We start from the raw sequence: 27,981 nt of genomic DNA on the forward strand, positions 1-27,981 counted from the left end.
TTATTGCTTGTGAACGAATGGCACTCCATACACACTGAGCTATACAAACGTTTTCAGCTCCAGATCCATGGAAGTTAGTACGTAATTAGACTGGGACTACCAAAAACATCATTTTGTCTCCCAGTGAGTTTATTGGAACTGTCCAAGACCAGATGAAAATTGAGGGAAGGGACGTGATGGAATAGCAAAACGTGGAGTCAGACTGCCCACAGCTGTAACACTATTGTACACGAGCATCCCTACAGACCTTTAGGTACTCACTGAGCAGCTCCTCCTGGTCCCCCCAGTGATCAAACCATCAACCATCCCTCGTGCATGGAGCTTGACAGCCAACGACCATGACAGTGACCAACTTCCCACTTGGCAGAACACTGACCAGGCATTAACATTTACTTCAGGCACTCAGCATAGCTAAATATTAACACATTTAGATACACATGTGCATGAGAAACCTCAGCAGAAGGATGCAGTTTGCTATGGTAGACCTAAAGCTGTTATCAACAGCGTTTGCATAAAACCCTGCCGAAGACCTGATCTATACAAACTGAATCATTTTAAAGACAGAACCCTGAGAACATAACTCATTCTAACGTTATTCATCATTTAATTCACTTTTGAAGTTCACCAGCTGCTGAAGTCTTTAAGTCAGATAGCGTGATCTTGTTCAGACCATCGATTCCGAGTAGGATTTAGCAAATTAGCTAACAAATTGAATTTAAGCCATCTATACATTGAAACCAAGAGAAGTTATGCTACCAAGAAGTGTTTTAATGGCAGCCTGGATTTCTCACAGGAGATGACAGAGCCATTTTTATGAATAGCACTGACAAAAGTCCTACTCCACAGCCCCACAACATCCAGTTGCCTCCCAGTTTACACATTCAGACAACTGCAGGCATGAATTCTTCTGTGAGAACCTGAAATATTTTCTAACCTGAACTTAAACAGGCTAATCTAAGGCATCCTGCACTACTGAGGCTGTGGTATCTCTAAGAGATGCCCCAAATCTTTTTGAAAGACTGAGTTATGTGAAAAATGTCATTATGTACAACTTTGATACTGTCACTGCTGAGACCGAATTTCATTGTTCTCTGTTTACAGCATTGGTTTTCCTTGGAGAGCACAGTTTCAGTAGCTCAGAGCACAGAAACAAAACATCTCTTTTCTCCCCCTCCTTTTCCTCCTTCTCTTCCATGACCACAACAAGCCCCCGTGATTGTTTCCCAACAGATTTATGACAATCCTGAAAGACCCAGCATCTGCTCGGCACCAACACAGTCAGCAGCCGTACATTCATTTGAAGACAGAACTGAAGAAAATGAGAAGAAAAAAAAAAAAAGGCAGTGCTCAGCCCCAGCAAATCTGACAAACTGTCCTTTTGTTTGCAGACCTAGGGGGATTTCACAATGACGATGACCACAATAGAAGGAATGAGGATTTAACTAAGCATGGGGACTGGACAACTGAGAATATCATTTGTAAGAGAAGAGCTCATGAGCCACTTCTAATGGCATTTACAGAATCTCCAGCTCAGATGATTCTTACGCTGATGTCAGAGCACAGCACGCTAGAGACACACATGCCTTAAACAAGTTTTCACGTACAGAAATTGAAATTCTGAATCACTTAGTCACATAGTTTGAGGCCACACTTCATTATCAGACAGGTACTTACGTCTCTGCATCAGTTTGCAGATTCTGGCACAAAGACTGGAAGAGGTACCTCTACGAAGTTAGAGTCCTCGCAGCGTAGTGGAAAACATCATGGCAGTCATCCAGGGCTGGTACTAACATTTCACCCTTCCCACACTGGCATTTTATTCAGCAGAACGCTGGCCAAGCTGTAATTGCTGAAGCTCCCAGCAGTCATGTCATCTGGCTACGCTTACACAAAAGAGGGCAGTTCTACAATGAAATCCCAGATTTTTGGTACAAGAATTGGGATTTTACAAGTGGGATTTAAAGTTTGTAGTTCTTCAGTAGTGTTGGGAGTATATTTCAGATTTGCACTTTCCTTATATATGAAGTTTTACCAAATTTCAGGTTGTGGTTCTGATATTGTTAGGACATTACTTTGGCTGTGTAGTCCACACTTGAAAACCACAGTAACAGGAAAACCACATTTCCAGTTAGATCACTGATACCTTCTGTCTGTTCACCTAATTTCTAGTTACCTAAAGCAATGCAGCAAACTAGCACGTGCTTTATTTGTTTTACATTATCATGAAATTTATCTTCTGGCATAACAAATAGCCCGGTATCACACCAATAAGAACACTAAATTAGAATGGAAGAAAACAGTTTCTGTTGATATTACTATTTTCAACAAAGACCTTGAGAAATATAAACCTCCCTGTTTGGCTGCTGATCTGAATTATAGCACAAATGTCTGAAAAGAAAAAAAAAAAAAAAGGATTCAAGTGGAGTACCAGCTTTACCAGCCCATCTTTACCACCATCACCATCTGGCAGAGAAGTTGTGAACTCCAGAGCTCATTTTTTTTTCCATATCACTCAGAAAATACTAAGAAATCAGTGGAGGTGATTAACATACTAGTGTGAAATCCTTTGGAGAGATCAAAACTGAAACCCCGCCCTGTAAGATTCACTGCACACAGCTATCTTTAGCATATGATCATCACATCTATAGCAAGACTGTTTTACCAAAGAGACTTGGATATTTTTCAGTTGTCCCCGTGCCTTGCAAAGCAGCAGCATGGCTCAGGGTTTGATGTATTCCCCTGTCCGGTGTTCCCTACGCCGCAGGGCACGTCCTCTCAGGTGAGGTGGGGCAGCAGCTAAGTGCAAATTATCTCCTGGAACTGGAAAAGCCCTAATACCGCATGAATGTGCTTAATTAGCCTGGGTGTTACACTAATAATGGGACTTACCTGGGGGAGGGATGTGAACAGGGGACTTTCCAAAGGTATTTAGGAAATTATAGTCTATTATTTTTCTGTATCATCATCCTATTCCCCTGTACTTTTCGGTGCCTCATGGAAGTAAGAGTAGTGAAAGCGGTACTGCATTCAGCATTATTAAAATAAAAGAGCTGATGCTGCTGTTTCAACATGTATCTTCTGCACAAAATGGAGATGCAATGGACAAAACAGCTACCATTTGCCCATCTTGACAGACATCAGAAGGAGCATTTAATAAGTTGAGCTGTAATCTAGATACCAGGCCCAGGTAGCATTCCCGTAACAAACACTGACAACTCTGCAAGTTGCAAAGGGAATGAAAGAAAAAGCCGTGTGTCAGCTGACAATGTAGCATATGCTGAGACAGCAACCAAAGCAAACTCTTAAATGAGCAGATAAAACCGACTGCTAGCATGTATGCGCTGAAACATTTTCACAGGAGAACGAGCACTTAGCAGTTAACAACCTTTAAGGAACAAAGGATCAATAAGAGATGCATGGGGGAGGGAAAGAAATTATGAAACCAAAACACGGATTAAGAAGCATATGAGTTTATGTAGAATCCTGCCACACAATACTTTGACAGCAATTCAGAGTGACTGCATGAAGAAAATGGAACTGATACATTTGTTTGTTTAAAAAGCAATGCATGTCAGTTGAAGCATACATAATCTGAACAGTTTTATTGTCGGAATACTCATTGTGCACACTGAAAAGAACAAACGAAACGCATGGAAGGTGGAAGATGTACCATCAGAAATCTACACGGACTAGCAGTATGTCCTTTTTCATAATGTCATATCCCGTCTAGCCAGGACACTAACAGGAGTTAAATATTTTCAAAAACCCACCAACATGGGGAACTAAGAGGTAGAGGTTTAGAAAAAAAATATAAGTGATCTAGAAAAAAAAGAAAAAAAAACACAGGCAGAACAATCCATTATTACAAAAAGCTCCAAAAATTGAGGAAACAGTAATACTAAAAGCAGACTAAGAACAACAGAAAGCAGGTTATGATGTGGCAGCACACAAACTAACGAGCTAGAGGACAGATTCCTTGGCATTCCTAAAAGTGTATCCGAAACACCGTAACAATAATGATGACCATCAGTGAAAAAAATGGGAGGACAGATCAGAGAATTTCAAGAGATTACAAAAAAGGCATAATTTAGGTGATAGGATTTGCAAGCCAGGGAAGAACATCAAGAACTTGGCTATTTTTTCTTAGATCATTAATAAGGTAAAGCCATTAGCTCAAGTAGATTTAGTTATTGAGAAGTCCACATGTCAGATTAACTATGGAAATTTATCCAGCATTTTTTCATAAAATGCGAATTGTTCAAACATGACATGAGTTTGAGAGCAGACTTTTTACAAGTATGCGCTATATTTGAGAAAGACTTCTAGCACAAGATGCTTAACTTTAGCCCTTAGGCAATTACATGGAATTGTTACAAGTCAACAGTAAGTGGTTTATAAAATGTAATTTTATTTAATGTTACTTTGCTGTTACAGAGGGCATAACATTTTCACAAGGCTTTTTTGGGACTACAATCAATGATTAGCAACACACAATAGTGGTCCGAACTCTCTAAATAACAATCACTGGACAAACTTGACACCTTCTCACATGTGCACAAACCTGCATGGAAAAGTACTAAATTTTATACTTGGACATGTGAACTTCAATTGGTTTTCCCATTCCAGTGTATTAAGAAATGACATGCACTTTAGTCTGCCAAAAAGCACTGCCTGTACTCCGGCAGTAACATGCTGCTTCTAATACATAGTAAAGTGAATACCAGAACTACAAAGGCAGGAGTGTAAGTGAACTTTTATTGGGAAGGGATATCAACCGAAACAGCAGCAACTGAAAATTAAGAGTAGCCCCTGTTTTCAAACACGCAAGCTCCTGCATTACATTACAAATTGATTTGCTTCCTGTATAAATTTTCAAACTAGAAATGCTCAATTTTGTCTGGCCTGATACTTCTTGCATCTCTACCGAAAAGAATACACAGTAGCACGTGGAAGTCAATTATGGGAAGGAAACCCTGCATAATAAGAAGGGAATGTGGAGAATTAAAAGCTATGTGGAACACTCTTTAGTTGCAATTAACTACATTTCCATATCTTACTGTAATATAAAACACAGTCAACTGGCAGGAACTGGTTCAGATTTGTTTTTAAATACCAGGTACACTTTAGTCCGCTACATAAGTGTTTGGAAGTTACTTATGTTTATATGAAATGAAGCTATTAATACTTTTCTACAGCAGTAACCGCACACCAGGAAGGCCAGGACAAACACAAATCAAGGAATGGAGTTTTCCCAAAGCTGCAGTGTGAAAAGACTATAAATTGATTTCCATACACATGGATGGGTTTTCTTTGCTATAGGAAATCCAAGTGGAGCTATAAGGAATGGAGACGTGTAAAAAGGTTTCTTGAGAAGGAAAGGGAGAATGACATCCCGCGTGCAGATTAGTTTTCTGCACCTTCTGCAGCATCACATTCTTCTCCTGCACTGTCTGATGTCCATAACTAGAAAGAAAAGAAGAGCAGCGTCAGCTTTTGGAAGGAACTTTACTTCCAAAGAGGGACAACTATTAACTGTACAGAAAAAAATGAGTTAGATTTAAGGATCTCTGCAAAGTATCAGTGCTGTGGAGCTACAGATATAGAACCCTGGCTTCCAGTACTTGCTTGAGGAAAGGTAATTGGAAATGGCTCCCCATGCAGAAGGCACAAGTTGCTCTGCCCCTCAGGTGTTAAAGGCAGAGCAGGCACCGTTCTCAAGTCCAGACTTTTGTGCTTAATAGCACGGTACAAAATTAATGATAGACCATTCAACAGCTCTTAATGACAGCTTCCTGAATAACACTGATTTCAAAAGCAGAGGTCTGGATCCTAAGGGATTGCCATTTTAGTTACCGAAGTAAAGCATTTTACAGTGCTAATAAAGACGATTCTACTGAAGGGATATTGCAAAACTGTAAGTGTTGCTGTAATTTCAAGTACAGCAAATATCCACAGAGAGGATATTCTCTATAAAATCGCCTTAGTTACATATTTTAAGAGCCTAGTGGTTCCATTAGGCACTTTCCTTAAGCAGCTGATCATTACAATTATACTCTAACTCATCGTATCTTTAATATACTGAGATTTCAGACCTTTTGTTTTAATGAAAAAAAATCAGGAAAATGACTAAAGTAAGCCACACTGGATGTACAAAAGTGAAGATGTTGTTTCTGAGGTACTGGTTAAGACGTTTTTGTGATCTTTTGGGGATTCCCATTCACTACTATTTCTGGACTCCTTGTCCTATTTTGTACATCAAAATAACTGGGAACGTCTTTCCCCCTTCATTGAAAAGGCTGGCAACAAAAATTAAAAACAGGAACTATCCACAGTTCTATCTGCATGACACAGCACGTAGTTGCTGACATCATAACTTAGTTTGAAAGCAGCATAAGTTGAAAAGGTACACCAGGGTAAATAGCTTGAGTCAGTGCTATGTTTTGTGCTAAGTGTTTTCATTTCATCACAAACTCAGTTTAAGCAATTATACAGCTACAGAATAAATAGCACACAAGAATTCAACTCACTGTTAGGTTGTCTCTAAGCAACTGCATGATGAGAGTACTGTCTTTGTATGAGTCTTCGTTCAGTGTATCGAGTTCTGCAATGGCCTCATCAAACGCCTGGAACAATTAAGAGCAATTAAGCCTCTCTATTGACTGATAATTAAAGAAACAGAAGTTAAGTTTACCTGCAAAGGCAGCTTTAGAAGAAAAAAAGTGTAACATTAGAAATTAGTGATGAGTTGGTCAATTTTCTAATGAGGCATAAAGGCAGTGCCGCTTAAAATTTAAGTCACACTGTAAAAAAAAAAAAAAAAAAAAAAAAAAACCAGCCTGCTCGTACCCCTTTAATTCCATTAACATGGAATTAAAGCTTGGAAACCAGATACATTAAATAGGGTCATTTCCTGCACAAACTCTAGGAAGTCATCGTTCAGATTATTTTAAGCATCAACTCTTTTCTACTGCCCCTGGGCTTAGAAGCAAAAAAAAAAGTGACTTACTGTCTTTGCCAGTGTGCAGGCAAGCTCAGGATTGTTGAGAATCTCATAATAAAATACAGAGAAGTTAAGAGCTAGACCCAAGCGAATTGGATGTGTTGGTTGCATCTCCTTCTTGCTGATATCGAACGCCTCCTGATAAGCTCCCTGTGAGTTTTCTATTGTTTCTGTGAAAAGGAGGAGAAACATTTCAATATTAGGTAGGGTTACTATGCAATAGTAGTATTTTTTTTTTAAAAGGTATAACCATTTAAAGTAATCCCTTAGCAGGAGACTAAATAGTCCTCCATTTAACCCTCCTCTTCCTTAAATCATGGTAATAACTTGAAGCCCATTTTAAGTAGAGCTACCACACTGACAAACCACAGGGGGCAGATTAAGCTGCTGCAGAGCACAGGTATTCAGAAGGCAGATAAACACAGAAAAGTTGGTAAACACAAACATCAAAAATTATCGCAGTACCTCAGCTTGACATACAAATGTATAGCCTTTGATTCAATGCAATCTTTCGTTATTAAAATTGTACATTTTTTCCTACAGAGATCCTACTTCTTTCCCTGCACAGGATGCTCGTGTTTGAGTTGGGCATGTAGCATAAAGGTGGCAGCTGCTTGTACAGCCCTACCTCTTCGTGAGTTAGTCTAGAAGACACACACTGCATGTTCTTGAAAAGTCTGCCTTCAGAAATCGGGTGGAGAGAAGTAGGAGGTCAAGATAAAAAAACAAGGTCGTACCCAGATTAGCTTGGAGAGATGCCACTGAGAAAAGAGGTTAACAGGGCAAAGTAGATGCACTGGGAGTGATACACAGTTTAGTAAAGATTCTCTTCTGGAAGACAACCAAAGGGCCAATAGTAGCCCTAAATGTGCCTGCCAAATGAAAATAGACTGGAGAAAAAGGAAAGCTAGTCTCAGAGCTCAGAATCCAATTCTCTGAGGAACAGCACCTTAAGTGCTCTAAAAAGTATTGGTAAAAAAAAAAAAGTTTGGTAAGTAAAATCTGTTAAGTATTCAAGAGAGTGAAGTTTTTCAATATTTACAATGTAACGAGCACTAATGAACTATTGTTTAAACCAAGATAAAGACAAAAAGCCTAGTAAATACAAGAAATAAATTAGCTTAAGTGCATAAAGACATATTTTAAGCAGAAAAAATAAACAGATGCTTAGAAATGGGGCATCAGAAAAGCCTGCAGTGAAACTCAGGGGAACTTGCTGAAAGCCAAGCACAACGTGCAGACATGGCAAAGCGTGTAAAACAAGCTCCTCGAATGGAAAGCACCAAAATCTGCTAATAAGGTTATCAATCAGTCCCTCTTCTCCAGTAAGCACCCACATCAGCACACGTATCACTTTACATGCGGTCTTTTCAGCCAAGATAAGCTGGTATTTCTCTGCTTAGACAGCCAAAGGTTTTTAACTCTTCATTTTGTCTCAAGCAAGAGTATTTTTAGTAGAGACAGCTTGGCTTTGGCTTTCAGACTTGGACCTGCTGGTGTCATTTAAATAAGGCAAAAGGGTAAAAATTTCTGAAAGCAACTCATCGATGCAAAGACTTTTTACTTTTTTTCCTGTATTTTCATCTTTTAACTTCAATCCTCTTACAATACAAGGAAACAAAGCTTTTGTTTAAGTGACAATCAGCCCTGTCTTCCCACTTTGCAATTCAAGCAGTTTAGACTAGCCAGCACTGTCAGATGCCTGCCATGCCCAAGCCAAAGGGACAGCCACTTCACTCTGCCAGCTCCCAACCATCTCTCTCCTTTCTGTGCCACAGCATCACTCCAGGACTTTCTTTTTTACACAAAAAGACATCCCCAGCTTATGCCATACCATGAGTTTTTAAACATCTCAACAGTGCCTGGCACCTAGCAAGGTAATCCTGAATTCAATACAGCCTCAGAATAGAGTTAAGATACTCCCCAGAAGAGCTCTGAGTTACTTCAGGCCACCTCTGCACATGTTCTAACCGCATTTTTAGGATGCCCAATATCAAATGACACTGCCAGCTGGGACGTTTTCCAGGCCTTTTCTGCTTGGTCCAGCAGGGCAAACTAAAATTACAGGGATGCATTATCCCTACCAACAGCTTCCAAGTGAGCTCGCACTTTTTCCAGGGTACACTGAGCTAGTAATGGTTACTGATTTATAATCTTCGTCAGAGGACTACAATAGAGTTTGCCTCACACTGTAATGGTTACAATTTATAGACAGGACTCGACTCACTTAAGTAGTAAAAGAAATTGTTAGAGAACCGTTTTCCTCAATGATTTTATTTTAATAAAGAAATACAGCCAGCCAACAGCAAGTATGTTCACAGATCTTTACCTAAACTGATTTCCAGAAGTTCTAAATAAATGCTGTCAGACAACCATCCAGAAGTTTAGTGTAGATGGCAAGAATACCAGCCCAAATTCCCTTGCATCCCATGTTGAAGGTCTATTCTTACTTCTGTCTATACGAACATTTGGACATCTCCACTCAGCCTGTCCCCATGCTGCTAACTTTCACATAAATTCAGAGGAAGATGTTGAGGTGTGCATTTCATTTGTTCCCTCCCCTACGGCTCAAAACTGAGGGTCATTACCTATTAAAGACCCAGAGCAGCAGATCACTAGGTACTTACGTTTTCTGTCATCACCACAGGCAACTTCAGCAAGGTATCGGAAATAGTCTCCCTTCATCTTCAGGTAGAATACCTTGCTCTCTGGGTTAGTTGCATTAGCTATTAAATATTTGTCCAACAGCTCCTAAAGAATAAAAAGAAACAGACAACATTAGCTTTTTACAACACTGAAACCAAGTTCAGTTTATTTTTCTTCTCTTCAGTAACTTTGGATGGCCTCAGATGAGCTACAAATTAAGAGGGGAAGGGAAAGGGAAGAGTTTAAAGAGCATTTTGGATAAACCATTTAAACAAAGTGCACAAATCCACAAAGCTAGATAGTGTATTACGACGATCAGACTGCAGAAAGTAGCAGAAGAGGTTTACTGGCAGATGGTTTCAAGAACACTCTTAAAATGAGAATTCTGAAACCACTGCTTGAAATGAGTAAGCTCTTACTGGAAAAATGAAACCCTATGCATTAATTGTCAAAGCTATTATAAATAAGAATTCATTCTACTTCACAGGAAAAAAAGAATTACGAAGAATAACCGTGATATCTGGTGTAAAAGCTGCGTTCAGACTTGCAATCACACAAACCAGGGTTGCCAGCCTCCAGCAAGGTACGAGAAGGCTCTCCGCAAGGTTAGTCTTTGCGAGGTAGGGGTGGAGGAGAAGGGGAGCAGAAATGTGGCATTTTCCCCCAGCCACAGCAGTTCTCAGCTCTCAGGTGCTTCAGAGAACGGACGGTGAGACCATTTTCGGGCTGACCTCCTTGTCCCCAAGCCCCTGGGATTTTTACCTACCTCATTACCCCAGAGCAGCCACGCTCTCTGGAATTTACAAGAGACACCAATGAGCTCCAGCACACTCCAGGCAGCCCCACAATACCCAGAGCAACTTTACACTAAGAATTTAAGTGATAAAGATCTGCATTCAGTTACTTGGAAAATAAACAGGTCATAAAAGCAGCAGAAAGTTTCCACCCAGCTTGCAGACTGTGGCTAATAAGAGGTTTCTTACAGGAACACGTAGCCAGACTCACGAAGCAGTACACAGGTACTGAGCTTCAAGGAACCGTAAGCTTCTAGGGAAAAAGAAATCACCTTGTAACTGTAGCACTACCAAAAAGTAGTGAATCTTCCGAGTGAATTTGAGATAGAAGCCTCCGTAGACAAACACATTGGTGTTCTGGGAGCAGCAGCAGAACCTGAGCTATGTTTCAAAACAAGAGTTCAGGCGGCGTAGGCAGCTGGCTGGTACAGCCACACATTAATCCTGTTATTTCGGGTGAGTCATCCGCATCTTACAGAGAGGTATTCCCACCCTACAGGTTTCTGTAGCGAGGTTTTATCTCTGCCTCACTGTTTTCTTGATGCTTTTCTCTTCAGATAGATGAGGATGCTACCAGGAAGCTTCCTAGCCTGGTTCAGCCCTCAGATTATCCCCTTCTTTCTTCGCAAGGGTAGTGACAAAGTCACCATGGTAAGTCCAAGAGTGATCAAAAGAAACTTCATTGGCGAAGGGATCAGGTCTGAGAAGCTCCTCAGGCCCTGCTCAGGTCTGAGAAGCTCCTGAAGCACACTGACGATAATTTTTTTGATAGAGGTATCGAGGGAGCTGACTAAGAAAGGTGTCGTCCTAGACCTGCTCAGAAACAGAGGTCTTGGGGGTGACGTGATGACTGGTGGCTGTCTTGGACACAGCAATCAGGAGATGCTCAAATTTAAACTCTTTGGTGATAGGGAAGAGACCTGTCAGCAGAGCTGCTACCTTGGGTGGGGGACTGAAGGCTTTAGGCTGCTCAAGGAACTATTTAGTGAGGTCCCCTGGGAATCTGGTTGAGGTCAGTGGGGTCCATAAAGGCTGGTCACGTTTTAAGAGCAGTTTTTAGGAGCAGAGGAACAGACAATCCCAGCACGTCTGACGCCACACAAGCAGTGCAGAAGGGCAGCTTGGCTGAACACGCATCTCCTCCTGGGACTTCAACGCTGCTCTGTTACTTGGTGAGCTCAGTCACCTCTCAGGTAGGGATCAGATAGAGCACAGACATGTGAGGCCTTCTTTGCCTCCGTCTTTAACACCCACGATGGGCCCTGGGCTGGAAGATGACAGCCACGGGAGGGATAAGCTCCCACAGGCACGGAACTTGTGCAGGATTTGCTGCTGAATGCACACAAGTCTACGTGGCCTGATAAAGCTCATCCCAGGGTACCGAACGAGTTAGCCAATATTGCTCTGAGCCAGCCCTCAGTTATTTGCCAATGGTCTTGGGAATCTGGAGAGGTTCCAGTTGACTGGAAGCTGACAAATGTTATTCAGGAAGGGCAAGAAAGAGAACGCGAGTAATTACAGGCCTGTCAGCCTCACTTTGGTGCCTGGTAAAGGTATGGAGAAGATTATTCCAAGAGTTATTGAAAAAGACTTGGAAGACAATGCAGTCATCACGCCTTCATAACTTCATAACCCTTTGTGGCAAGGTTGCCTACCTGGTAGATGAATGGAAAAGAGTAAACGTGGGTTTTGGGGGTTTAGGAAAGCTTTTGGTGCTGTCTTTCTGCACAAAATGCCCAGTACACAGTGGCCAGGTACCCAACACGATGGGCACGCGACTCGTTGATGGGTCAGGTTCTGAGCTGTAGGAGAAGGGCTGTGTCCGGCTGGTGGCCAGGCACCAGTGCTGCTCCCCAGCACTCAATTTTAGGGCCAGCTCTCTTCCATGCTCTTATCAGCAACCCAGACACAGGAGATGAGCGCACACTAGGTACGTTTGTGGACAATACCACGTTTGGAGGAGCTGTTGATTCCTTTGATGGTCGGGGAGCCTCACAGAGGGATACATCCAGCGTGTCAGCGCATCCTCGAAGAGCTGCCTGCACCATGCACGCCTGAAAACTGATGGTTCTGAGCAGACATCCAAGGATTTTTCAGAAAAAAAGCTGCTGCTTGGAATGAACTGCAGTTTTTCAGACAGCAAAGAGTGGATTACATACGTGGATTTCCTACGTGCTCTTCAGCTGCAGAAGTGGAGCTGCCCAGACAGCAGCTCCCACTCCCAATTCATCTCTGGGGCCTCCTAAATCCTTACCACACCACACAGTAAGAGCTCTGTGCCTCTATCAGCTAGGGCAGAGCATCTTAGTTCCAAATCTGTGCTTTTCTTCTTCCTTTTTAAAACAGCCTTGAATGGAACAAGACTTCTTATTTATCAATCACATAAGGATGCAAAAGAAAATAAAATCAGACTGAGCAAGGGTAATTTATGCAGACTGTTTCAAATCAAAACGTATTTGGTACGCTCAAGTGAGCCATTCATCTCAGATATCACCATCGTGTCTCATCATCCATCTCACCCTCCCCTCTAATGGATGGGAGACATTGGTGGGGCAGTGAGAGTAGACAGGCATGGTAAGATAAATGCTTTTTGATCGTTTATCAGGACTGTCAGGCAGTCCTCGACACTGCTGCAATCACTTAGAGCCAAGAAAACTCAAGGTTTCCTACATCTGTTCTTTGTCTTCCCCCGCTTGGGGTTTTCTGCCTTTCCATCAGACAGCAATCAGTCACGAGCTCGCATGTTAAGCGCCAGTTTCTGGTAGGAAAAATGAAAACTGGTAGTCTGAACGATGAAGGAGACCTCAGCCACCTCAATTTCTTATGAAAAATTTTACCTAAAGACATAGTCAGGCACTCCCACAGGTATGATTCTGAGAGTTTCCTAATACTGCAGCCTGCCTTCATGTTCATATAAAAACAGATGTGCGCATCTTTTTATTTTGGGGTGGGTTAGAAAGTTATCTATCAAAATACAGTTGCCACCATAAGATCTGCGATGGCTCTTAGCACCTTCTAAATCGAGGCTTGACCAGCCAGCAGTCACCTGCTCTATGAAATGAAACATACTTTAGATGCTTCCATGGAAAGCCACAGGATGCTCGAGCTGTACCTGAGCTGTCTGCCACCAGCCTGCCCTGTTGCTGAGCGACTCAGAACCACGAGCAGCACAAAGCAGCAGGATTCTGAAGCCTTGTCTCAAATTAGACCGTTTGTTTTCAGCACAACTGCTCAGGAGTAGGTTTGCACGGTGACAATTTGTTGCTGGTATCTGCTGCTTCCTTGATATTGAGCTGTTCTTCTCAAGTGGCACGCTGCTCCTCTCGTGCTGGGACAAGATCTCCCCTCTCCCGCCCCATTTGTGTTGCTTCCATGTCTGAATTCACTTCTACATTTGCAACGTGCTAACACTTTCCCTCCCAATATCACTGCATCCCCATAGACAATATTTCTTCTCCCTCCTACAGAAGGGTGCCTTTGTTTATTTCTTAAAGAGATGCCAGCAACACGAGCTACTGGGCCCTGGAACAGTTCCCTGAAGAAGCCAGCCAGGAACCTGGCAACAACCCACTTCTTCCCCCTTTAAAGCTGGAATTCATTGGGACATTCCCTCCCCCCATTGGGGGGCTTATTCCTTTACATGCCAAGAGAAGATTACATTTCAGTTGCATTTTTCCATCCTTCTCCAGTTCTTTTTGCTCTTTTCCAACTGATACTGTCTTTTTTTTTTTTTTAAACTATTTATTCCCTCCCTGCTTAAGCAGTAACAATGGTTAACAGTGTCACAGCATCAGCCCATTGCAACTCACCTGAGCCAGAAAAATTGAGTTCATCTGCTCTCCTCACTTCCTTATCACTCCAGCTTTGTGAAAAGCAAGCCCTGAAGGAATATGCCAGCTGCATCTGTACTTGGAGTACCTGAGATAGACAAAGCAGCTCCCTGAAGACAGCTCCTTCATAATTATTTGTGGTGTGTGTGCACCCAGCCAGCCTTTCCTTACATGCACCGTACACACAGCCCTACAACTCATGTACTAGCCATATTCCACATGTTTGCTGTTGCCTTCTCTTCAGGAACATCACCTCACCCCAAATCCAAGCCTATTTTAAAGGCAAGCCTGACTGAGACATCAAGTTAACCTCAGCACTCACTAAATACCTTCTGTACAGCTTAACTGTGCGCTGTGTTCAAGTGGCAGAGGAATAGTTCCTGCTATTTGAGCTGTCCTTCTCTTCCCACATACTTGGCTATAACCAATCTTGACAGCAGAGATGAGTTTTAGAAGATATATTCTTGTGTACTAAATTGAAACGTTTACTGTCTCCAGCACTTGAATCATCTAATACGTGATTTTCTTTCTGAAACCCATCAATATAAATCTACACACACATCTCAGTGGCATTACCTAATAGCTGCATTATTCACGTTTCCCAGTTCAGGACCAGAGGATGAACATGATCCAGCTCAGCTCTGGAGATTAGCTACTGATCACAAGTAGTTTAAGGTCTATTTCTCCAAGCAAGCTAAAGTTATCAAGTTATGGTGTGCCTAGGCACCTCCAGAAGTTCTCAGTGTGGTAAACTAAACTCCTAACTCAAAATATTTCCGATGCCACCACTGAGACATGACCTAAGCCTGTCATAAGCATCAACATCACCAGCACCAAGTTATTTAACAGAGAGCTCTGCACTGCCTTTTATCACAGCTTGGCACGGTACCTCCTTGCTTTTGCTCCATCAGAAAGACAACCTAAGTAGCGACATTCCCCAAAAATCTGCCTCTAAAAATAAACTGCTGCCTGAGTTGCTGCCTGATCTTTAGGAAGAAGCGTGCTGATGTTCAAAACCCTAGCACAGGGGTTTGTGAATAAAGTTTAAATAAAGCTCCATTTTTCTAGTAGAACCACTTCAGCAACATTCTTCCACCCATGCATCTGCCTTCAAGTTATTTAAAACTTATTCCATGGCCATCTTTTGGGTGTATGATTATAAATGTTGTTCTTAAGAAGTGTGAAAATAGTTTGTGGGGAAGCAATTTATATTTGCAGGTTTTAGCAATTTAATGTTAATTCTGTGCTAGGCTTTGACTAGTATGATACAAAAAACATTACAAGAAAAGAAAATCCAATAGAATTGGGCAATCTCTTTGTCAGAAAAAGAAACTAATCAGTATCTGTGCGTATACTGTTAAAAATTTGGTATTCCTCCTTCCTAACCCAACACCATGATGGAAGAAGTTCAACCCCATGGAATAAAAAGATACCAGCTTCAGCTGCTCACAGCTTCTCTGCTGTCCAAACACTCCTCAGCTCTGCCAGCAGAGGTGCTACCACCCCCAAGCACCTATTTTCGGAGGTCTTTCAGAGCCTAGATTCAGTTTATTGGTGCTTCCAAGGCATTCCTTCTCTTCCCAAGCTGACACTGAATTTTCTTTATTTTAAGCTTTCATTTATTGCAAGTATTGAACAGATGTTACACAGGTGAGAGCAAGGAGCTCATTACTTTGTGGTGTACTTGCCTGCAGAGGCCAAATGGTCACATGCTAGTGAAGAAACTGCTCCAAAAAAAATCTATTTTTGATGCTAGGTACCTTAAAAAAGCATCTCATGTGCAGGGTGCATGTCAGCACCACTTGTTTTTTTTAGCAGGTTAACTCACCACTATGAACATGGATTCAACACCACACTCAGTCCCAGCTGGAAGACAAGCAGCTTGAGGCCAGTAGACATGCCACGTAAAGTGTGCGACACTACATAAATTCAGCCAGGTCTGCAACGTACAAAATACCTGGAAAAATCCTCCAGTCTGAGGCATTTCTCAAAGCCCGTCCAGTTTGAGGAAAGCCACCTACAAGCAGCACACAGGGGCCTGGTTTCTACCAACTGCAGTCAAAAAATATTAAGCTGAGAAGTTGGTGACAAGACTCAGCGCAGTATAATTCCCTTAAGATAATTATCACCTGCGAGTGTAAGCAGTCCAGATATTGGGTGTTCCAGGCCGTTTGACATCACCCACCATCGGCGTAGGCTCAGCCCTTTCAGTGATGCGTGTACTCACAAATGACCGCCCGTTTTAATCACCTAGTAAATTGGTGTTGAGGCTCCTCGACTACTTCAAGTCGAAATCAGTCATTCCAAAGTCCACAGAGTGACTCACTGCACGCTAGGTGTGTTTTAACATTCACCAGTTGGTTTCTCCACAGGAAAGGGAGAGTCCCTTGCTGCAACAGCACGATCACTTCGCTTTCAAACCCGTAATTCAGCAGAAGTAAGCTCTTCATCCTCCTGGATTCGAGCTCTATGCATCAACTGCTTTTGGGGAAACATCAGGAGGTCTGCAGGAAAACCACTGAAGACATGAGTATTTGGGTTTTTATACTGAATATGTCTGTGCCTTTCCTACGCCCTGGCCTTACGATGGCTTCAGACAGCCTGAGAAAGCACTGCTGAAAGCAGAGGCAAACATACCTGCCACGGAAACGGGGAGGGTGATCTCATTCATCTTTTCCATTTGGTTCCGAGTATTTGTCTACATAGCTTGAAAAACTGGCAGTCAGCATTTGGGATTGGCCCCGAACAAAGGATCTGGAATCCCACTTAGCAGATGCACTGGAAGCTTCAGCTGCAGCAGCACGCCTGCCCACACGACTCCCACCTGGGGCCAAGATTGATTTCATCCAGCATTTACATTCGGTGCTTACATTCCTCCTGAAACAAGGAGCTCTACGGTCCCCGAAGAGCTACGTAAGCCAGGAACTAGAAGCGTGTGGAAACGCGACTTCTCCTTTCTATAGATTTTCATCACACAAAACCAACAACCCGGAGTCAAAGGATTATTCGAGATTTTATGGAAGAGGTCTAAAGTTTTCCAGTTCTCCTCCTGCCAAATGTAGGAGTGAGTCTTCAAAAAAAAAAAAAAAAAAAAAGCCATTTTTCAATAATTTCAGTTTTTGCTGAAATAACAGCTGCACAGCACAGCCAAAGCTTTCAGGAAATTTTAGTATCCAACAGATTTATCTCAAATTGATTCTAGCATTTTTCCATGATTGCATTTTCCAGATTTCTAATTCCTCCAAATAGTTCAAGTGCTATTTTCCCCTTAGCAAACACGTATCACTGACAAGCCCTTCCCTTCAGAACCCTGACCAACTAAAAGTTTCTTCCAGCATCCTCCAGTTGTCATCTTCCATAATATGATGGAATCAAGCAGTCCAAGTCTGTTTAAAACCTGCATTTAAAAGAATTTGTGCTTTGCAGCTACAGAAGCTCTGAAGTTACTGAAATACAAGACTAAATTCTCAAAATGAGCAACAGCAAGCTGGAACTAGTGGGGTTTAAGATGCTAGTGAGTAAATAACTCATTTTTAAAGCCAACCTTTCATGCTATCAAATGAATATGTAGGGTAGCTATCCAAGTTTGACTTGGTTCAGCTCTGCTGTTTGGAAGCCCGAGATCAGAGGCTTCTTAAGACCAAAATCCAGAAACGTAATAAGATTTAGATGTGCTTCCCTCCCGTTGTTTTATGCTGCTGGAAGAGCCTTTTATACTGTTCAGCTTTACATTAACTTGAAGGAAACAAAAATACATACACACTTTTTTCATTTGGCATATTAGCAACATGCCAGTAATGTTATTCCACAAAGCAGACGAGCTCCAGCTACAAAGCCTCCCCTCTAAGTGCAAGAGCTAAAAGCCAACTTTCCAGATAACCTTGTTGCAACAAGTTCCCACAGCAAGTGAACCTTGACTTTTGTGCTCAGGCCCTGCCCGCTCGCTTCCACTTCAAAACAGTTTCTGCTTACAAGAATTTTGCAAAACACGCTCAACATAAAAACTTCCTGAAGAAGTTTTATGCAGGAAATAGGAGGGTGTCAGCCTGATAAGGCAGTGTCCAGTGTATTTGGAAAATTTAGTAACAAAGCCAAAAGAGCTTTCTGTTTCCAGAGCCTACCGTGGTTCCTACACCCAGCTGCCTCAGCAGATGGGCTGTGTGTATTAAAGGCCAGACCAAGATCACCAGAGCCACGTAAAGACCTTCCTCAAGGTTAGGAATTCAGAACTCAAACACTTCATTCCTTTTACAAATTAAACATAAGGCACAAGCAAAATTAAAGCTAATTGAGGACCTCACAATTCACAGGTCTTCACGCCTTGCATGTTTTGCTGGGCGCACAGAACCACAGGACACCAAACTCAGCACTTAATTATTTTTAGTGCCTGCTATGTGTGCGGTGCCCAGTTCACACGAACTGCTCCTCAGCTGTATGAAGTGAATTAGCAAGCTACAAGCTCACAAGGCAGCTGCGTGCTCCGCTGGAGCACTGCTCTGGCTTCGGGGACACAGGATGAGGAGGAACATGTGAAGGAGGAACCTGTATCTTCAATATATAGATTTCTTTACTTCAAAAAGACACCCACTGTATCATTACCTAATGCAGTTGTCTTGCTGGCGCCTTTCCTAGCTGGCAGATAATCATGATAGTTTTTTTAAAAAGTCTATTAAAAGTGTTGCTGCGTCAACAGAATAAATAGAATTTGTGCCTTGGTTGCCCAGTACTAGCTAGCGAGTACACCCTATTTGCTCAAGGCCACCCAGGCAATAAGTGACCTCCACCAAGTTTAATAATTCTCACCGCACAAGCAGACTGCGGTACAGTACAAACAAAGCTTTCACAGCCTCGACTACAGCCATGCCAGTTAATTTATAGCTTAACCTCATTAAAAAATGGATCTGACACTGGAGATGGATGGAGCTTTGGCTGCCCTACTTCCAACAGTTGGGTCACCTGCATTAGCAGTATGATTTCCTATTTTCAATTACACCACATCCTGCTTCTCACGGGGTGATAACATTCGGGAGAGGTCTCTCTGAGCTGTTGGCAGGCATGACTTTGCAGAAGAGGTGCTGACCATTTCTTGAAACTTTTAAGAACACACAAGCTGACTTTCATGCTCTCCTACCTTCAGCAGACATGAATTAACCCCGGTCTCAAGATTGCTATAACCACGCATATCAAATCAGTGATCTAAACTCACCCCAGTAGCTTCTGAAAAAGGAAGTGACACCGCATGCACAAATATAGAGGCACAAGTTTTCGGAGCCTCAGACAGGATACCTTGCAGCCATTTATCTTCTATCTTTCACCACTTTGATGTGTTTTAGAAATTCAGCATCTCGCTGGAGGGCATGGGAGGTATGCAGCAAGCGATGAGGGCATGCAATGGAGGCCTCAGCTACCACCAGAATTCCTGCAACTATTTTTAGTTGGGCTCTAACAGTTTTCAGCCGCTTCAGGAACTTCAGTGTACCCTAGGCTTTATTTCTGTAACTTTCCTAGAGATGCATTCAGTTTTCTTCGCAGGGAAGCGTAGTACTCCAGCAACAGATTTTAACAAAGGGAACAAAAAATGTCACAATAGGAGGAACAACTATGAATAAGTTAAATTTAGAATTCACGATCTGAACTTAAAGCATTCATTTAATGCTAACTCCGCAACTGTGGATTTGCCAGGAAGCGGTGTTCCCAATCTAAGGGCTGGCTTTGAGCCACGAAGTAGCGAGTTTTTTAGGCAGTTACTTAATGAGGATGAGTCAACAGCATTCCTTTAACTTAAAGAAGGCAGAAAACTACTTGAGACACTGCACCAACTACTATAGGGAAAGCTAGTTCCAGTCCAAAAGCAGCATGAACTTCAGTGGTTAGTGCATCAGATCTTCAGAACACAACTGCATCCTACACAGTCCCCAGCATCAAAAGATGAACATCCCTTTTACTCAGATGCCAGTTTCACCCCTGTAACATTATGGATTTCTGCACACATTTTGGCAGTTCATGGAGAATAGGCAAGCGGAGAAACAGCATTCAGTTATTAGACGAAATCCTGAATTGTTCTTACAGTAGCCCAAAGCTCACACTTCCTCACCCTAACAGATTACTACATATAAAATAAAAATCAAAATTTCACTTTTCTGTAGGTCAAAGGTAGCAGTGGTGAAGAAGAGGCTTGTGTTCAAAGCGTTTTCATCATCTACCATCAGACATTTCAGTTCACATGAGGAGTCTGTTGGCTTCTGCACGAGAACACCAGCTCCATTTCCAATGAAGCTCTGAAGTTGCGCTGTTGAAGGTCACATCAAAAGCAGCCTTTTCTAATATGTGGTTTGATTTTTGACTTTTTAATTAAAGGGATTAACTCCAGAAGAGATCTACAAAGGGGGCAAAACAAGAACTGGATGTAGATTCCACCCTTATTATTAGCACTTAGTCTCTTAATTACACAAAGCAGAAGTATTAACAGCATTGCAACCTTGGGGGGAGGAGGAAGGAAGGAAGGAAAGGGGAGCTGGCAAGAGCAATACGCTGCGCCGGGCTTTCGACAATTAGCGCTGCAATCTCGCTGAAGATCAAACATTTACAAGCATCCTCTCAACATTAAGACAGTAAAAATTGAAATAAGGCAGACCTTACAGCTCAAGACTATTGCAGACACCGCCATGGGGCACAGAAAAGCATCCCGAGCACAGGTAATGTTACTGTGAGGCCATTTCCAGAAGCTCACAGTGCACTCGCTCATTTCTAGAAACACTGGGTCTGACAGTGCTACATAAAGCTTTCTGCTGAGGATATCCTAAAAAAAGGATGTTTGGAAACAACAAAGAGAACCTCATATATGTAGCTATGCTGTGGTTATCTAAAGAGATGTTAAGAACCTTTTGAGTTTCAGCTGGAGACATGAGGAGTAAATAACCATCAACACACAGTTGTTTCCAAGCCTTAATAAAACTTTAGCCACCGCATCTTCTCCAAGTTTTAAACCGTAAGTCATCAAATCTCAATCTCCATCGCTCCATGAAGAGCTCAAACTGCGCTGGGACCAGTTTTGACCACATGCAACATGCTACTGAACACACACGGAAGAAAACCCCAAGTTGCAGGTGGGGAGTGAACTGCTTCCAGTCAAGGGTTGGTGCCCTCTTTTCCATGGCACTGGAGTTCTCCCTAAAGAATGAAGGAACTTGAACATTTTGCCAATTATTGAAATGAACAGGGACCAAGGTTTTCAAACCAGACTCTCTGCATCCCCAGAGGGGTTCCCCTTCAAAAGATCACTTTTGGAAAGTGTGAACTCACTGAAGTCATCGGGTATCTACAAAATAAAGCATCAGGCTGGTATCACGTTCCTTGTTCCAAGTTTCACACATGTTTTCATTAATCATGCACAAGTTGGTGGCACATCCATCCCTCCTTTCTAGCATCCCTGCCTCAAAACCACTCACAGAACTTAAGGGAACGTGAACTTTATTCTCAGAGTCTGAAACAACGTAGCTCATCCGTACCTTGAAAAAAGCCAAGCTGCCAACCTATTGATTTATCCAGGAACAAGAGAGTTTCAAGAACAGTGTGGACTGTGATTCTTAAGGGACAATTCAACGTTAATTCTCTACATTACCAAAGAATTAGTGAATCAATACAGGAGCTTTAACAAAACCTGCTCGTGTACCTTTCAAATGAAGCACTTGATGCCAGTTGTTTGACAGCCAGGCCATTTCTGCACTGAAGAGCCACTCTCACTTGAAAGACCAGTCTCACAATGAGCAGTTAAAAAGCACTGAGATCACATCAGCTGCTACTTGCAAGGCAGACAATTAAACAAGTGTCTCCACTGCTTGGCATGAGATGGAATATCTTGCCATGGCCACTGAGTGTGCACTCATTACATAATTAGTAAATATGTAGGTATGTATATGCGCACATGTATATATTATTACATACATATTATGTATATTTGATATATTTATCAACCTAATTTTGGATGGCTATATTCTAATGGTGATGAAATTTAAGTTCCTTTTCAAACCACAGCCTAAAATAGTGCCTTTAATTAGTTTGAGGCACTCTTTAAAGGGAAAAAAGTAACTGCAGGTTCAGTGTTACCACCTTTTTAATCGATAATCAGAAGGGTTTCGTAACACCAGCACAAGTATTTCTAAAAGAAGGTCTCTACAGCAGCAGACAGACTTCGTTTCGAAAAGCTGTGCCACACCAGTAAGGAAAAAAAAAAAAAAAACTTTTGAAAAAAGCTGTTAGTAGTATGACTAAGAGCAGCCCCACTCCACCCAACATCCACCCTTGCTAAATTCAAATACTCCAGCTGACAAGCAACCTTTCCATGCTGTTTGCCAGCAGTTGCTTCAGTTTAGCTGCCTTCCTAGAACTGAAGGCGCATCTCTGAGTCAAGTTCGCAGATCTAAAGAGCCGGCAGCAGTTACTCCAGCATCAGTAAATCAGGAATTACCACCCAAAGGAGTCAGAAGCGCTGCGTGGCTCAGCTTTAAGAGACCCATCTTTTGTAGTGCCTGCACGTTTGGGTTTCAGCCTCTCTTGCTGACTCATGGATCGTAGGAGCAGTAGGTAGATGGAGGAGGAAAGAAGCAGCACAGAACTGCACACGGTACTCAGAGGGAAAGCAGAAAGGTGGAGGCTTGCAGGAGCGAACTGTCACCCCCTGCCAGCAGAGGAGGCACACCTTTGCCAGCAGGGCACAGCAGGAAAGGCACGCTGATGTGGAGGTTTGTCTTCACTGCTTCCTGCAGCCTTCCAGGCAAGGAGGAAAGGATGAAGCTGCCAACCAGGCCATGGCTGCTAACGGGGAAAAAGACTCGAACGTAGAGAAGAAGTCGGCTAGGACAGGAAGAGCTTGCTTTCCTGGCATTAAAGGCTTGTGTTAGCACAGCTCCCGAGCTACCTGCCGTACACTATTTGATACGACTGGAGTAATTCCAGTATAGCCGCCGTGTGGCTGCCTTTATCACTCAGAGGCATTCCACCTCCCCCCAGAAGCACCAGCTCCTTGTTAGGATGGCACAGCAATGAGATTTTGCTCATAACCTCCTCCGGGGAACTATTACCTAGCAGGACAGAGGGAGATTAAACAGCCTGGAGAACGAGCTTTATGGCCAGGCCCCAGGACGTGGTTCCCAAGTGAATCCAAAGGAGACTGAGACAAATGACAGCAGCACACACACTGACACCCTGCCACGCTAGGGCTAGCGGCAATCTTGTGTGGGGCACTGATTCTCATTTCCTGTGACAGGTTGCATAATTCCCACAAAGGTGAAGTTTCGGCAACTGAACTACGCCCATAACTGTAGAACAGCTGCTCTGAAAGATGGGGATTCTTAATACATCAAGGAATTAACTCAGATGATTCGTTCAGCTAATATATGTCCAAACAATTTTCAAGCAAAGGCAACTCATTTTGACTGATTTAGAGAAAAATCCAGGTGGCAGCACACAAGGAAGCATATAGGTATTTCCAACACAATCCAAAGCACCCCTTGTACATGAGCCCAAACAGAAATCAAGAAGCAAATTCAGCTACTTCCAAACCAGTCAAATTTCAATTCAGGTCTCCTAGCCCAATTTAGGATACATTTACCTCAAAAATTGTTTATTTCCTTATAGACTTGTTTCTTCCTGTTCTCACGTTTGCAATACTAGACATAAATAACATACTTTTTTTTTTGTTGTTTGTTTTTAACTTAAGAGGAGCAAACCACTGAAGATTATCTGCTGTGCAATTACTACTGCATTCCACACGTGCAGCTTCCTGCAGCCAGGACACCCTGGGCACGCAGAGCAGGGTCCAGCACCCTGCACACTGCTGACACAGGTCTGTACCAATCCTGCTGCACTGCAATATGGTTTTCACTATCAAAAGCACCTGGAATTCTGCTGCTCGTACACAGATTTATTTATTCCTGGGCTTTGGTGCACGCTCAGGTCTGTTAAACCTGTCTTCAAATTTTTGTTTTATATTAGTCCACAATTGCTGCAAATTCATCTTGAAGCACCCCCGAGAAATCAACTTGAATCTGACAAAGCCAATTTCTACACATTCCTTCTCATTTCCTGTGAAGATGTCTTACCCCATAAAATCACCATATACATATATGTACACACACACAGAAAACCCAAAATCTCAAAATGTCTCTTAAAGACTCCATGAAGAGTGTTTTTCCTTACACAAGGCAGTAAGTTAAGCGAACACCATGCTTTTAACAAGTTATTAGCTCAACCCTGTATTTCTTCAGGTCATTCTCATTCTTTTTAACTTATCTTATGAATAGCTAAGCAGCCACAGCAAACAGGCTCCAGCCTGAATTCTCAGCATCTCTGCAGTTACCTAGTGCAACACTGCATATGGATCACTTCAAAGAAAACAGATCTCAAACACAATTGAGCATACCTCAAATGCCTCTGCACTTATGGCACCCACAGCCTGGTGCAGATGATCTCCTTCCTCAGGGTAAGGCATATAACAGTTGCAGAAGTTACAGCACTGACTTCCCCTACCCCGGCGTTACACTTCACATATTCCCCAGCCAAGTTCCCAGTCCTACTCCTCACAAAGCAGCATACACGAGTACTATTTCTTTCTCTCAAAAAAAAAAAAGAAACCAGAAGAGAAAAAAATCCCCACTCACCAGCACGGTGGTGCAGATGGACCTGAGCTCAGACTCCACCTTCTCCCGATAGTCCTTGATAAGCTGCATCTTCTTGTCGCTGGTGTCTGTCTTCTGCTCGATGCTAGAGATGACCCTCCAGGCAGAGCGCCGCCCCCCCACCACGTTCTTGTAGGCCACCGAGAGCAGGTTGCGCTCCTCGTTGGACAGCTCGGCACCTTGCTCAGTTACTGCCTTCATGCAGGTGGCCATGTCATCGTAGCGCTCAGCTTGCTCAGCCAGCTTGGCTTTCTGGATCAACTCGGTCTTATCCATGGTGGCTGGCAGTGGGGCGGGAGAGGTATGGCAGCGAAGGCAGGAGAAGCTGGGGACGTCACGCTCCCAACGAGAGAACGCACCTCAAACCCTGCCAGAAAAAAAGGCAGCGACCGTGATCAACTGTTAATGAATAGTGTTGTGCATGACCCCTCGCGGAGCCCTAAAGAGGAGGAATGCAGGGAGTGTGTCTCCCTGCCCATCTCGCACAAATGGGCTGGGATCATCACGCCCTTCCACGTAGGGCTGAGGGGAGCGGCTGCGCTCCCCAGGACCCGCTGCTGGGGAAAGGGCGGCCTGGGAATTCATCTAGGGAGCCGAGAGCACACCGCTTGGGCGGGGCGGGCGCTTTCCCCTCACCTTGCCCTCGTGAGAGGGGGGCGAGGAGGCTCGGGAGGCTACCCAATTCCCGCAAGCCAAGCGGGCCTCGCTTAAAGCCACTCCCTGAGGGAAAATAATAATTAAAAATAAGAATAATAAGGAATGAAGGAGAGAGCCCAGCCTGGGGGCGGCTTCGCCTCCTGGCGGCGGGGCCGGGCAGGGCAGGGCCGGCTTCCTCCCCCCCCCACCCCGCTTCCCCTGGGCATCGCCCCACAGGGCCGAGGAGCCCCTGAGGCAGCCGAGGGGGGGGGAAAGGCGCCGCGGGGCCACCGGGTGCGAAATGGCGGCGGCGGCGCCGGGCGGCACCTCCCTCCCCTCCCTCCTCTCTCTCCCTCCCTCCCTCCCGCCGCCCGCCGCCGCCGAGCGCCGCGCTCACAAAATGGAGGACGCTGAGGCGGGGCCGGGCCGGGCCGGGCCGGCGCCTCGCAACGGTCGCCCCAACGGTCGCCCCAACGGTCGCCTCAACGGCCGCGGGGGGAGCCGGGCTCACCTGAGGGGCCGCTGCGCTGCGCTGAGGCGAGGCGAGGCCGGGCCGGGCCGGGCGGGCGGCGGCGGCCGCGGGGCTGCCGGGCTGCGGGGCGCTGGCGGAGAGAAAGGAGCCGCTGCCGGGCCGGGAGGGGAGGGAGGGGAGGGAGGGCGGCGCAGGCAAGCTTAGCGGCTGCTCGGCCCGCGCCCACGCGGCCAATCAGCGGCCGGGCTCGCCGCCCGGCCCCGCCCCCCCGCCGGCTGGCAGCCAATGGGGGCGCAGCGCGCCGCCGCCGCCGCCGCCGCCCGCGGGGGCGAGAGCGGGCAGGGCGCAAAGCTCGGTTGGCCCGTGGGCTGCGGCTGGGGCCACGGGGTTTCCTCCAATGAGATGCAGGGTGAGATGACGTCACTGTCGCCATGGAGATGCTGCTACAACCCTCCCCCCCCCTCCCCCGGCCGGGCGGGGGCTGAGGGGCTGCCTGGGGGGGGGGGGGGGGCTGTGGGATTTGGGGTTTTTGGGTTTTTGTCCGAATACTCTTTTTTTTTTTTTTTTCCTTTTTTTTTTTTTTTTTTTTTTTTTGTCTCAGTTAGCCCCGACAAAGGGCGTTTTGCTCCTTCGGGGCTCGGACAAAGTGCATATCCCCGGGTCGGCGGGTCTGCCACACGCCCCTGTTTGTCCCCCCCGCCATGGAGCCTGAGGGGCTTCTCCTCCTCAGCAGCACTCCTCGCAGCCTTCCTCGTGGACAGACCGTCCAAAGCCATTTGTAATCCACAGAATCACAGAATCCACCACGTCTAACCCCCCTCCCCCCCTCCTAGGATCCAGGGGACACGAAATTGTTCACAGCGAGTCAATGTCCCTCCCCTCCTGACCGGATGAAGGGCAAGCATTTGACATCAGCACCAATCGATATATTTACTTTTATCCCCCCGCTCCTGCTTTCACCTGGCGTTAGTTTTGAAGAGGTCAGAGACGCAATGCACAGAGACGGGAATTTTAGGTTGAATAGTAAAATCCCGTCCAGTCAGGAGTGAATAATCATGAGTCAATTGCTGCTCCGCTTCCAAAACACTGCTTGGATGGCTGCTTGCACTCAGACTGCCCCAATCCTGGAAGAAATGGTAACAGGATAGCGGGTTTGTGCTGCTCGTCACCACATTCAGCATACGAGACCCAGGAGCGGATCAGAGGTGTCCTGCCCATCAGGCCTCGGGCTAGCTCAGGGTCACCAACGCCTTTGGTGAGGACATTTCTCACCTTTCCTTCCAGCATCGCCAAATTTAGACATGTTCAGCAACTTCAGCATCCAGATGGGATGATGAAAGCCATGAATCAACCCCAGGATGTTATCGTCTCAGCCCGTAAAGCTCTTGGTCTGTGTTTGGACTAGGGCTGGGATGATGCATGTGGAAATTGGGTCCATGCTGTGAACAAACCTCCGCCTTTGTAATTTGAGTCTGAGATGCATTCATTCTGTTAAAAAGAAAAAAAAAACACACACAACACAGTATTGATAATACCCCTTTCAAAGTTAATGAAACTCTCACAGAAAAGATTTTTGAAATATATTACTCTGTTCCAGAAATTAAAGTCCTGGCAATTTGCTACAGTCTAAGGTCACCTTTTTATTCTTCCTTGTCACTAGGATATTCTCTCATATTCAAAACCCCAAGTCATCGCTTTTATTAACATGTGAAGGAAAGGCCCGAACTGACCAATTGTGCAACCAAACCTTGATTAATATCACGTCTCCATCAGAGATGAAACCAACCATTCTGTGTGTAAGGCACAGATGAGTGGATTTTACCTGAGGAAGGACAGCTCACCTAATCAAGGCTACCTCCTTCACCGATTCTGCTCAAAAATTGGGAAGACATCAGTCTCTCATGCACTCTAGTTCAAACCCTCCCTC

The 27,981-nt window shown here is 44.2% G+C and overlaps 2 protein-coding genes across 2 annotated transcripts in view; both read right to left on the reverse strand.

Moving 5' to 3' along the window:
- Positions 1–27,981, reverse strand: part of ADAM17 (ADAM metallopeptidase domain 17) — a 235,919-nt gene that overhangs the window by 45,904 nt on the left and 162,034 nt on the right. The window lies entirely within an intron of this gene.
- YWHAQ (tyrosine 3-monooxygenase/tryptophan 5-monooxygenase activation protein theta) lies at positions 4,389–26,250 on the reverse strand. Its single transcript, XM_084513405.1, has 6 exons — positions 26,094–26,250; positions 24,929–25,313; positions 9,628–9,751; positions 7,007–7,170; positions 6,528–6,623; positions 4,389–5,463 (listed from the first exon to the last, which is right to left on the reverse strand). The coding sequence occupies exons 2-6, from the start codon at positions 25,220–25,222 to the stop codon at positions 5,404–5,406; spliced, it is 738 nt and encodes a 245-aa protein (XP_084369531.1). The 5' UTR covers positions 25,223–25,313; positions 26,094–26,250; the 3' UTR covers positions 4,389–5,403.

This window comes from Aythya ferina, assembly GCF_964211825.1.
Source record: "Aythya ferina genome assembly, chromosome: 3".
NCBI lineage: Eukaryota > Metazoa > Chordata > Aves > Anseriformes > Anatidae > Aythya > Aythya ferina.

What these genes read in the sequence shown, in the direction of transcription:
- YWHAQ (XM_084513405.1), bottom strand. Translation starts at nt 25,222, where the DNA reads ATGGATAAGACCGAGTTGATCCAGAAAGCCAAGCTGGCTGAGCAAGCT. An exon ending in CTGTGGTGATGACAGAAAAC is followed by an intron (nt 7,171 to 9,627) that starts GTAAGTACCTAG and finishes TCCTTTTCACAG; the next exon opens with AAACAATAGAAAACTCACAG. An exon ending in TGCTTAGAGACAACCTAACA is followed by an intron (nt 5,464 to 6,527) that starts GTGAGTTGAATT and finishes TTTTCTTTCTAG; the next exon opens with TTATGGACATCAGACAGTGC.